At 35.6% G+C, this 12,881-nt stretch overlaps 1 protein-coding gene across 7 annotated transcripts in view; it reads right to left on the bottom strand.

Annotated features, from left to right (window-relative positions):
- The window catches only part of LRBA (LPS responsive beige-like anchor protein), a 434,320-nt gene that overhangs the window by 109,665 nt on the left and 311,774 nt on the right, over nucleotides 1–12,881 (bottom strand). For all 7 annotated transcript variants that reach the window (XR_012775615.1, XM_075500920.1, XM_075500925.1 and 4 more), the window contains 2 exons: nucleotides 12,704–12,844; nucleotides 11,407–11,526 (listed from right to left, as the gene is read on the bottom strand). Coding sequence is in view for 6 of the 7 variants with exons in the window: in XM_075500920.1 (XP_075357035.1) it covers nucleotides 11,407–11,526; nucleotides 12,704–12,844 (261 nt within the window). In the remaining variant the exon portion in view is untranslated. The remainder of the gene's footprint in view (nucleotides 1–11,406; nucleotides 11,527–12,703; nucleotides 12,845–12,881) is intronic.

Here is a 12,881-nt window from a genome sequence, read left to right as displayed (position 1 = left end):
AAAAGTATTTGTTTTGTTTTCAATACAGTTATGGCCGGGTATAAAAAAAGTCGACCACAGATATTAGATGGAACTTTCTGATCCATACACCTAGATTGCTATATTTTTAATTACTGCAATTCCCACAGATTACCATACACAGATCTGACTGAATTTAGAATTTTTTTTTTTTTTCCTCAGAGAAGTATTTTCCTGTTACGGATCTTGGCACAATTTAACAGAAAAACAAATCTTTCATGAAAGCCAAAGGTCTGCATCCTAAATATGTTAAAAGTTTTGCTACACCAGACATACAGTTTATGGTTAAAAATATGAATTACTATGTACCTGCTTCTGAATTTTGCTAGTCATTGCTCTTGGACATCTTTGACCTTGCCACTAATATGACATTAAATTTCTCTTATACAAAGGTAATGTTGCCAGTTTGGCAGCAACTTTATTCCTTGTAACTTTTGAAACTCATGTCTATTAGATGAAGAAGTATAAAACAATGCAAAGCATATGTAGAAAAGCTTATCAGGTTACAGGGTGTCTTAGGCATGCTTATGTCAGGCAGCCTGTTTCAATAAGCATGAGTTGCCATTTTGCAGACCTTCAACTTTTTTTTTAATATATCTTTTAAAGAAACTCATGAAATTTGTCATCCTCCAGTTTCTGAATGTTTCAGCAGCTTGGAACTCTAGAGTTTCTTGCCTCTAGCACCAAGCTTTAAACATATTGCTTAAAATGCCTTTCAATCAGTCGTATTCAATCCTGAAGCTCACCTATGCTCATTGGCCTATCTACAGCAACCTCCATTTCCTCCAAAAACATTTTAAGTTTTTTGGTCAATTTTAGCCAAATTTTACAGCAGGTTATAAAGATAACTAAGGTCCTACAAGTTTAAAAAACAATAAGCAGGCAAGTAGAGCCATTATATGTGTGTGTCTTGAGGGTCCCGGTAAGCGCAGCATAAATTCACAGTTTATAGTAGTCTCCACAGAAACTACACAGAGAGGGCACCATAACAAATGTCCCATCACTGAGAAATTCTTAATTTGAGGCTTACAGCTTTTTTGACAAACAAGTCAATCAATTGCAAGAAGCAAATCCATAGGAGACAAAGCATCATCTATTCTAATACTTGCACAGAAGGATTATTTTTTCCTTTATAGAACATCATAACTGTTAATAAACTTTTCCAAACATACAAAACCTGATGTATTATTAGGTAAATAGAATTTTCCCAATGCCAACCTTAATACTTATTGCCCATAAAGTTCAATGATGGAGTCCAGATTCTCAAGTCTTCTTGAAGACTTGAAGAAGCTCGTGCTTGAAAGAAAATATCCACACTGAATACAAAAATCCACATTGAATACATGTGACCCAATAATGACTTAGTAATCCACACAACAGTCACAGAAACTAAGCAATATCTATGACTGCAGATAACACTACCAGTATTTTAATTTGGTAATATATTCTATTTATATTTGGTTACAGATCTAACTTGTCTACCATAACAAAGATTTTCTGCACAGAGTTTGTGCTTGTTTAGGTAAAACACATCAGGACCCACAGACAGGAGCAGGTTTAACACCCTAATAAAAAGACTACCCACTAATTCCTGTGGATACTCAAAAGTTTCCCTGAATGTGCTTCTTTCAGTAAAAGCATGTGAAAAAGACATGCGATTGCAGGACATATGACTGGATTTCTGTATCATTTCTTTATCAGAAGTCCATGGATTTTTTTTTTAAATAAATGTTTTGCATAGGCCTTTAAGAACTCACAGCTGAAAACTTTAGCCTGGACGGCATTTAGTTGCGTAAGCTTTGAAAGTTGTTATTTCACTCAAAATATGTACTGGACAGGAAGAAAAGTTAAGAAATGAGGTACATGAGCACATTATATAATTATCAGAGCATCTGTCCAATGAGATCAATGTATTAAGTGATTTAATTTTGCTTTTACTTTACTGCAACTATTCCTTTAATTTTAAATATTTCAATAATGTTAATCAGATGCATTAGCTATATTATAATGCCACTGTTTAATTAAGAAGTCATGGCACCAAAACTCAACAAATCTTGTTAAATATTGCATACTTGTAGCCAATGTTTTCTTTATTCCTTTTAAGAACAATTTACAAAACCTGAAAAACAGTACATAACAGCACTACGATAGCTTCAAATAGATTTTGAGAATGTCCTATGGCAAGCAGAATTCTTGGTTTAGCACAGGCTAACTCTAGTTCAAAGTTGGCACTGTCAGCTTCCATAGGCTGATTGTATCAAAACCATTTTTGTCCAGGATCAACTTCAGTCATTAGCATAGAAATGACTTAGAGGCAAAGAATTAGAAAATGGATGAAAATTGGAAAGACAGAAGGCTACCTTCAGAGCTCTTTGTTTCTTACAGTCTATGGTTTGAGACAACACTTTAGACCCATGATTATCACTTAAGTTATAATTTAGTTCTTAATCTCGGTATCCTACTCATAATGAAATCATGATGTGTTTTTAGCATTCTCCTGCTTCCCAAGCTGTCCCCTCCAAGGACACTCCTGAAGAATCCTGGCCAAACCCATTCTCCCCCAATCTCACTAGTGTTTATATACACCAGATACCCATTTTATAACACTAGTACACTCCTAGAAGCCCATGACAATCTACACATTATAGCAGACATTGTTTAACACTGTTACAATTCAAAGAGACTTTAAACATGAAGCTTGATTTAAAGAAAAATTGTCCAAAATGATGTGATGCTAATGAGTTTTATAGTTAACTTGCCAAAACAGCATTTCTGTACCTAAAAATAAGCGGTTCTGTACTATGAGAACCTTAGGACAAGATAAAGGATCATAACTTGCCAAAGTTATTCAAACTTGTATGAGAGATGAATTGAGATATTCAATACCATCACACCAGCCTTACAATAGCTATCACTGATGTGTGTCATATCACAAGATTGACTTTCATAAATTAGTACCCATTTTATGATGGAACAATCTGGAACAGTGTAATTGAAGCTTACTAATGTTTTCTTTAAGTTTATGGTCTTCTGCCATCTCCTTTTGAACAAAACTAATCAAATGCACCAAAAAAACCCCAACCCATAAGCACATGAAAAAGGAACATACACAAAGCAGTAGAGGGAAAGGCATGAAGAACAGTACATAACTCTACAACAGTGACTGTAACTCAGTTAAAAATGGTAAAAAATCAATCACATTAAGCAAATCTAATTTTCTTTTCAAAAGGTAACTGCAATAGTGGATGGTGAAAGAAAAAGAGGTAAGATGTTGCTTCACTTTTGAGAAAGACCTCTGAGACTGTCTCAGTCTCCCATGACATTCTTGTAAGCAAAGTAGAGAAATGGAGATGAGATTAGGTTACAATAATGTGGGAGTACCCAAGCTGGAAATCCATATTCCAAGAGCAGTTATCAATAGCTCACTGTCAAACTGGAAGGACATAGTAATGGGGTCTGCCCTGCTCCTAATACCAGTCAATAATCTCATTAATGACCTGGCGTAGAAGGTGCAGTAATAAAATTCCAGATGACACTAAGAAGGCAACATAGCTGTTTGGAGAACAGCATGAGAATTTCAAACAATCTTGAAAAATTGTATATATGGTATCAAAAAAAACCCCAATCAGCAAAGTACTACACTTGGAAAAGAGAAAATACATACAAAGAGCAACATGGGTAACAATTATGCTGTTGTAAATATAATTATAAATAAATTTATCGCAACAGGTTAGCTACCAAACGGGAAATAACAACTGCTTCTGAAAAAGTATGTGCAAATCTACTCATTCATCGAAGAAAAAGAGCAACACAAAAGAACAGACAGACTTAACTTTTGTATTCCGGAACTTAGTCCAAGCCCCAAACTAAACTATTTTTCTGTTAAACACTGCCAGGCTATCCGTGTTTGCTTTTTATACAGTATTAACAAAACTAACCAGGAGTGTTTGCACTAATAATGTAAATTAAGAAGTAACTGAGTTAATGGTCATGCCTGTCTAGTACTTTAAAGGTACTAAGTGGTACTCTCACAGAATTGAAATACATTTAACATTCTTCAGTGCAGAACTTAAAAACACATGGTTAATCATTTAAAGGCAACACTGCTGAGATAATTAGTAAATAACAATGTCAAAGTAGTAGGGAGACACTAGCAAACTTCCAAAGGATTTTTAATTTGCATTGTTTAAATAAATGGATAGGGGAGAACTAGGAAATCAAATTTTATGCAACATATCACCTCTTGAAATCAAAATATGAAAAGGTCAACCAAAGGTTATACTACAGTGCAGCATTAGTTTCCTGCTTTGATCATCGATCCAAGGCTTTCACAGGATATTGACAAAGATTGGTTGTGACCACAGATATGCTTTAGATTTCTCTGTTGAAGTGATACCAGGCAACAAGAGTTGCTTCCAAAGCTAGCTCATGTTAGTCTTCCTTGTAATATATGATGCCTCCAACTAAGATTAACAATAATCTTAGGACAGCAAGTATCAATAACTACATTCATTCTCTTCACACGAGAAGCAAGGAGAAATAATTTCCTGTAATCAGCTCAATGGTTCTAAAAATTCACAAATTTTTCAGCTGGAATAGGAATAAACCCTTATTTTTCCTTTGTGCCCCCTACTCCCCATGCATCAAGATACAATACCATTCACTTTGGCCTGCCACTTTCAAGGTCTTAAAAGCGGCTTCCCAAATCCTTTGTATTTCTATAAATCAATGCATTAAACTGCTAGGTTTTCATCAGTTGTAGAAGTATCAACAGGAATCCAGAGAGCTTATGGTCAAAAAAACCTAATATTATTTAATCAGCCACAATAGCTGACTATGTTTATGTTCTCAGCCCATCAGAAACGCAAGGTAAAGCTTAAAACCCTTTCACTTGTTGAGAAATAAATGTTTTTTACCCTGTGTTTGCCATGGATTGAATGGTATGGACAGTCAGATACTACAGCAAAGTCATTTCCATGTCCATCTATACCTACATGTTCAAGAGATTTCTCCCTGAAGTCATTCAATCTGTCTCAAGTTCTTAACTAACCGGTGACTCCCCTGAAATCATTTTTGTTCCCCTCATCACAAAAATACATCTTTTATAGCTAAAATAATTTTCTTGTTCATAAGGCTACTCCTAGAGTGAATCTACTGTTGAACACAAACAAGCTCTACGTTGTCTTGAAAAGGGCCAAGTGTTTTTTGCACTTAAGTAAGTGGCAGCCTCCCCCTTACACCTAGAATTGCATTCATCTTTGAAGGAGTCAGCTGCTTCAGGACAAGTACAGAAGAAAAATTCAAAGTTGAAACAAAAAAACGGATTAATATTTCAAATGAAGTTTGAACTTAGCCAATTACTTTTGTCAGAATACTCATCCACAGCAGAACAAACAAACAAAATATGTAGTTTAATAATTAAATCATATAGTAAGACATTCTTCTTAATTACATATTGCTCAACCTCAAACAGATCACAATGAAAATAATAATACCTTAACACAAGTAAGGTAACTTTTCAACTTTAAAAATATTTAACATTCAGCCCAAAAAGCAATATATCAACCCCATCTGAAACACTGGAAAGGGAAGCAGAAAGATTGAAGAATTTAGTTAAGGAATCTGCTAAAAATACTAGACAGAACAGTAAAATGTAGCCTACCTATGAAATAAAAAAGGGAAATTCCTAATTATTTTAATGCATTTAAATGTTTCATCACTCAGTCAAACTGACTGGCCTGCTGCAAATACAACATTCAGGATGTATCTCATAATTTTGTTAAAGATAGAAAACTGTTTCCTGTGGAGGTGAAAGGTTAGAACATAATGTAGAGATCTCTGTATGAAGACTTTCTAGAAGGCCATTTTTTACTTAAATGCTCTTATTATTTGCTTGATATTATTATTTTTCATCTCAGCTCTGCATAATTTCCATGTAAATGTAACAATTAAAATCGCTCTGAAAACAAAACATCTTTTCCAATATACCAGTTGCATTCAGTTAGCATTGGATTATAACAGGCATACAGAAGATATAGATTTAAAAATATGTAATAAACACACTTTAACACATGACAATGTCTCTTAAATGAGAATCCAAGAACATACATTTCTTATTAAACATTCTGTGAAAAAAGTAAAGCCCCCCTCAAGTGCCTAATTTTCTTAAAAATGACATGAGATAAAATCTTAATTTTGCATGCAACTGCATAGTCTTCACAGACAGGCATGAGCTGTGCTCACACAATACATTCTTACACACACACAGCTAAGAGGAAAATCGCATATTGTTTTGGACAAAATCTTGGACCAAATTAAGACAGTCCAAAAACATGTTTATATTAGAAAAGAATTAATAAATTACATGTCAAAGGCTTTTGAATAACCTTTGAATAATCATTAATGTATTCGTGTTTGCAAATTGCAGACTTCAAGGAAATCACACTAGCTCTTGCCAGTAAGCAGCATCTTCCAAGTTCTGGAAACAACTGAAAGAACATAAGGCTATCCCAAGCACAAATACAGACTGGGCGGAGAACAGCTTGAGAGCAGCCCTGAGGAGGAGGACTTGGGGGTGTTTGTGGATGAGAAGCTCGACATGACCCAGCAATGTGCACTTGCAGCCCAGAAAGCCAACCGTATCCTGGGCTGCATCAAAAGAATGCACCAGCAGGTCGAGGGAGGTGATTCTCCCCCTCTGCTCCGCTCTTCTGAGACCCCACCTGGAGTACTATGTTCAGCTCTGGGGCCCCCAACACAAGAAGGACATGGACCTGTTGGAGCAAGTCCAGAGGAGGGCCACAAAGATGATCAGAGGGCTGGAGCACCTCTCCTATGAGGACAGGCTGAAAGAGTTGGGGTTGTTCAGCCTGGAGAAGAGAAGGCTCCAGGGAGACCTTATAGCAGCCTTCCAGTACCTGAAGGGGGCCTGCAAGAAAGCTGGAGAGGGACTTCTTACAAGGGCATGTAGTGATAGGACAAGGGGTAATGGCTTTAGGCTGAAAGACAGTAGATTTAGATTAGATATAAGAAAGAAATTCTTCACTATGAGGGTAGTGAAGCACTGGAACAGGTTGCCCAGAGAAGTTGTGGATGCCCCATCCCTGGAAGTGTTCAAGGCCAGGTTGGATGGGGCTTTGACCAGCCTGGCCTAGTGGAAGGTGTCCCTGCCCATGGCAGGAGGGTTGGAACTAGATGATCTTTAAGGTCTCTTCCAACCCAAACCATTCTATGATTTTATGATTCTGTCTATTTTTAAATAATTTTGTTTCGCTAACATCAAGTATTTCTAGTATGTTACCATACAAGATGGTGAAAATGTAACTTCTGGGTTTTTAATCTATTGAAAAGGAGGTGGATACAAACTAGACAGCTTTTCTATACACAGTTTCTTTATTAAGGTACAATTTAGCAATGTTAAGAACTCCATCAATGACAGTAGTTGACACAGGCTTTCTTTCCTTTCCTTTAATTTTATAGACATCATCCCTTTCACAGAATCACAGAATCGTATAGGTTGGAAAAGACCTTTAAGATCATCGAGTCCAACCGTAAACCCAACACTACACCATGTCCCTAAGCACCTCATCCAAACGTCTTTTAAATACTTTGACTCTAGTGATGCAGAAAGCAGCTTTCCAGTCCAGAATTATAAGGAAATCATTTCAGAACTCAACTTAAATCAGAAAATAGCATTTGCTTGACTACAATATAGTATGCTAAGGTGATAGCAAATGATGTGCGCTCAGTCCTTGCAGGACAGACCATGAGAAAGTACTATCATAAAATGATAAGAGAGAATGATACTTCAAGATTACAGGGAAGAAGCCTGAAACTTATGGGTGTCGTGTTTCACAATATTCTTTGGCTGTAAAGTAGGTGGGAAAGGAACTCTAAAGGAAGAATAAACATTGGAAACTCTTCATTTCCCCTGGCGGGGATCAAAACCAGAGGGATCTGTGTTCATTTAACTCCTTCCTTGTCTTCCTCCTCCTTCCTTCCCGAATACACATGCATGCGCACATGTACACACATCATGCAAGATGGGTAAAGAAAACATTCTAGCCAGCCATGGATTGTCTCCCATGGAAGTTACTGCTTCAGTTGCACATGTTCTTGACATATGAAAACAGTAACACAAAATATACCATTTAATTAAGACTCCTGTTATTAATTTCATCGTGACAGCAACACCTAATTTAATTTTCTTAATTAGTTAGTAAATAATTCTATTTACAAGCATGTATACAGTCTGATGGTACTATTAACTACAGGAGCACATGATAATCTACTTTATTCAGGCTCTTTGATGCATGTGTCAAGTAAATACATTCAAGCACTAGTAAGCTAACACGTTGCAATTCTGCTTGTAGAAAATTTCTAGAGGCATATGGGACACTTTAGCCATGCATTTCACAAACACTTGCAAGGTAGAGCAGAACACTGCGTATCAGGAAACTTGGTTTTCACAGCCATAGTGAAATATTGGGGATACAGGTATTTCCAACAAAGATGGTTCTGTGCGTTTTCAAACTTTTTCTTTCCTAATTTTTTCACCATGTCCTATGGAAATCCTATCTCATCCCCCTTCCTGGCTGCTCATCCAGTCTCATGAACAGACTCCTCTAGTCAATCTTAATACTCACTCAGATGCTTCACAGCAGCATAATGTAATTCATGGCAATTCACAGACTCAGAAAGCTGCAAGCAGCTTCAAGAGGCCATCCATAACAGTAGGGATGCCTCTAAACGCAGTACCAGCTTGCAGATACATCATTTCCGAAAGATATCTAAGCATTTCTGAAAAACCTTCACTACACTAATTGCCAGGGAAGCATTCATCAGTTTTATTTGTTCTGTTAGAAAGGTTACTTTCACATCTAATCAAAATCTCCCTGATATTTAAGTCCATTAATTTTTATTCTATCCAGCATAGACAGCAGAGATTTTCCTTTCTTTCTTGCAGCAGTCCCTATGTAATAGAAGACTCTTAAGTTCCTTCTCAATATTCTCTTCTTTAGAAGAAAAACAAGCATAGCTACTCAATCTTCCATTGCATTTTATTTTCAAGACCTTGAATTGTTATCATTGTTCCAGGGTGGATTCTGTCCAACTAGGTCACAACTATGGATGTAATACTCCAGCTAAGAACTTACCAAAGCTGAGCAAAGCTGAAGATTTATTTCATACATTTTGAAAGTTATGTCCTGTTGATGTATCTGCTATGAAATGTTACTCACCTTTTGTTATACCACAATATTGTTAATTCACATGCACTGGTGATGTACTACAACCCTACATCTTTTTTTTGCACAGCAGATTGTTCCTTGTGTTACCTAACTGTATGAGAATCTGCATGAAAATTACAAAAAATTCTCACTTTTCCCTAATAAACTTCATCTAACACTTTTCTCAAATCATTTTTGCCTTCTGCAAGAAGTGCTTCCAATTCCACTACACTTCCAGTACCTTTCAATCCAATCTCAATGGAAATTGAGGCCTAACCTGTTATTATCAAGAAGAATTCCACTCAATACATCTTTCAATTTTAATAATGAACCACTGGTAACTATTCTCCAAATACAGCAGATTCTTTTAGACCAAGTTTTCCCAGCTCACTCATGAGACGATGTCAAAACCTAAGATCATCATCTGCTTCTTCTCTGTTTATAAGGTCTGTTACCTTTTCTCATCTGAAACTGTGATTGCTTTGACATAATCTCTTCTTGATAAATATGTGTTTCATTTGCTTGTCTCCTTGTTATCTTCTTGGTACTTAAACATAGTCTGATTATTTGCGTAAGTATTTTTCTGTGAATTGTAGTTAAACTCACCTCATAATTTCTTGGCTCTCTTTTTCTTCCTTTTTAAAAACTAAATACTTCATTTGTCCACCACTGCTACCTTTCTCCTCCATTTCTCAAAAAAAAATATGCACTCTGAAATTTTGCCTTCCAGTCTTGTAGGTACCAGCAAACGAAGCTCATCATGACCAGTCAATTTGAAAAAATCTAATGTGTTTGTATTTTCTAAACTGTTCTTTCACAGTTTGATATAGACATTGTATCTTTTTCTAAGTGGTATTAATTCCACTAGTCACTGATTGCCATTGATTGTTTTGGTGGGGACTCACAGATGCACAAAAGACATTACTTTTTCAGCACTATCGGTTGACAATTTTCTCATTCCATTAATCTTCAGATCAACCCTTTCCTTAATTGTCTCCTCACTATGAATATAGTTATAGAATGATTTCATGTTACTTATGTCTCTTGCTAGTTGCATGATATTCTTGAGTTAGCCTCTGATTTTCTTCACACTATACTTTTCCATCCTTCCTTCCATTAAAAAACAATTCTGATATTACTCGTTCTTCTTGGATTTGAGGTCAACAAAGCTTTCCCACCACTGCCAGCATCCTTGTCTCCTTTGTTCTCCTCCCCAGTTCAAAATATTCCTCAGATCCCAGACTCTATTCATTTACCTCATTCCTTCCTTCAATGGCTACCTACCTAAACCTCTGCCCTCAGAATTTCTATGTGCTCCTGCCTTAGCTTCTTGACCCACTTAATTCTAGGTCTCTTTCTATACAATGACTAATTACCAGATTAATTTATCTTCTATTCCCACCTACTTCTTGTTCACTCACCAGTTCCCAGGCCCAGTGCCCCTGTTAGGATAGGTTCAATATCATCCTAAATTCTGTTTCATCTTAGTATCATCAGACACTGGCTTTGTGTAGCCCTTTGTTTCTCTACCCTGTATACAGTCATTCTGGAGACTGCTTCTAGATCTCCCTCTTAGCTCTTTGACCCCTACCTACTTATTCCTCATCATAAGACTAGTTTTTGCCCCTTCTGCACCTAAATTAGCATGGCCTCCTCCTCCTGTTTGTCATAATCAAATAAGGAAATAGGCCACTGCAGAAATGGCCCAAAAAATAGGTTGGAAGCCTAAAGTTAAAATTACATAAAGTAATATGAACATTAACTGCAACATTCTTATCTGAGCAGGGCAGAAGCATGAACAGAGTATTTATGAAACTTAGTGGTTACAAATCTATACCAGTTTCTACTGACTTTTCAAAGGCTTAAAATTTGTGCAGAAGGACAAAAAGACAGTGAAAAACATATCTGTAGCACAAAGGCCAATTTTGCCTTATTTCAGTCTCAGGGCTAAAAATGTTTGCTAAAGTTTACAAAATAATTCACTGAAATATTCTAACACAAGTAAAACCATGTGTCATCTCCCTTGCATCTTTTCCCAAATGGTAGGATAGCTCCCAATCTTCTTCCTTCCCTTTTTCATAACCTGTGGTCCTATGGTCATAGCTACAATAAAAGCAGATGCAGTATAACATATCTTAACACCTTGCAGGAAAGTTTTTACCTTAATATCAGATGTGTCACGCTGACTATTGCGCCATGCTCTTGAAATAGATGAAAAAGTTCTATCTGCATGATCAAACTTCCCACCTTGCAGATTTAGGAAAAGTGTTGTAAAGGGTTCCTAAATATACATAAAAAGATTAATTAAAAACAGCAATGTATTTCTTTAGGAATTTCAGGGGGGGAAAGGGATTTATTATTCTTTTGGGGTTTGGTTATTAATGATGCTATTCTTCTGGCAGACACATGATTAATTGCAAAGGGTTAATTCTATTATCCAAGAATGAGAAATACAAACTGATGTTTATTTGTTCAATAAATACTTTTTATTCCTACTCCATGCATACATATTCAGATAAAGAAAAGCAAATAAAAGCGAAAGAAAATATTTACAGGCTGGAGGAGAAGATACAGTCAGTTGTGACACAAATTGCTCTTGAAAACATGAAAAAGCCTAGTATTTTTACCTTAGGTATTTTTTAAACTAGCATGTAACAAAAATAATAGATGCATTTTATTTTCTTCAAGGTAATCTGTTAATATAAAGGGTAGCATTCAATACCAATAGCTTTATGATTTTATTGTTTAATATGTAATTTATGATTTAGAAAAGAAAAATGTTTCAAAGATTTAAAAGCCTCCTCTTAGTTAAAGAACACTTAAGTACATATTAGTGGATAATTGCTTGAAATTAGCTAAGCACTATAAATTACTTCAAGGATTTATGTATGCTTGTACATTCTAACAAGCTTTAATTAATGATGTGCTGCTAATGCTTTCCCAAAGAAATTACTTTCTAGGAGATAAATAGCCTTTCAATTTTATAGAAAAACACATTGTTTAACCACTATATTATCAATATGTAGCATCTCAAAAGTTACATCCATATAAATTGCAGCAGATTTTTAAAAATTAATTATTTACATCACAGAATTTCATGATTATAAGAAACCAACTCATTTACACTCATTAGGAGGTGAAAATTAATTACAGTCAGTAAGAACCACAAATATTCAGTACATGGTCCAGTCAGAAAATATGCAAGGAAGGAAAGTTAACCATGTTTAAAGTAGTATATGAATGTACATTAAAAAGCTTTACTAATTTGAAAAGGCTGTACCACAAAAATTAAAACCTTTTGCTCAAACTTTGGAATACCTTTATCCTACGCTACTGATTACAATTACTAGAAAATTTCAGTACTCTCCTATGCCATTGAGTTTTAGTTTATTCATTCCTAGCTATTTGTTGCTTTCATTATCATTTAAAGGAAAAGTATTTTTAAAATATATACTTACAATTCTTAATAACCACGTCAGTGCAAAACTTGCAGTTGAATAATGTGTGCCATAGTGAAATTTTGGAACCTGATCATCTTCCCATGATTCGTATCTCTCAGCAAAGAATGCTGCTCTCTTTGGGTTCAAAGCTCCAATAGGCTACAAGGTTGGTAAAAATAAAAACATTAAGTAAATA

The sequence above is a fragment of the Mycteria americana genome, chromosome 4 (assembly GCF_035582795.1).
Source record: "Mycteria americana isolate JAX WOST 10 ecotype Jacksonville Zoo and Gardens chromosome 4, USCA_MyAme_1.0, whole genome shotgun sequence".
NCBI classification, from domain to species: domain Eukaryota; kingdom Metazoa; phylum Chordata; class Aves; order Ciconiiformes; family Ciconiidae; genus Mycteria; species Mycteria americana.
The sequence above is the reverse complement of the archived record's forward strand: the minus strand, read 5'-3'. Positions and strand labels throughout refer to the sequence as shown.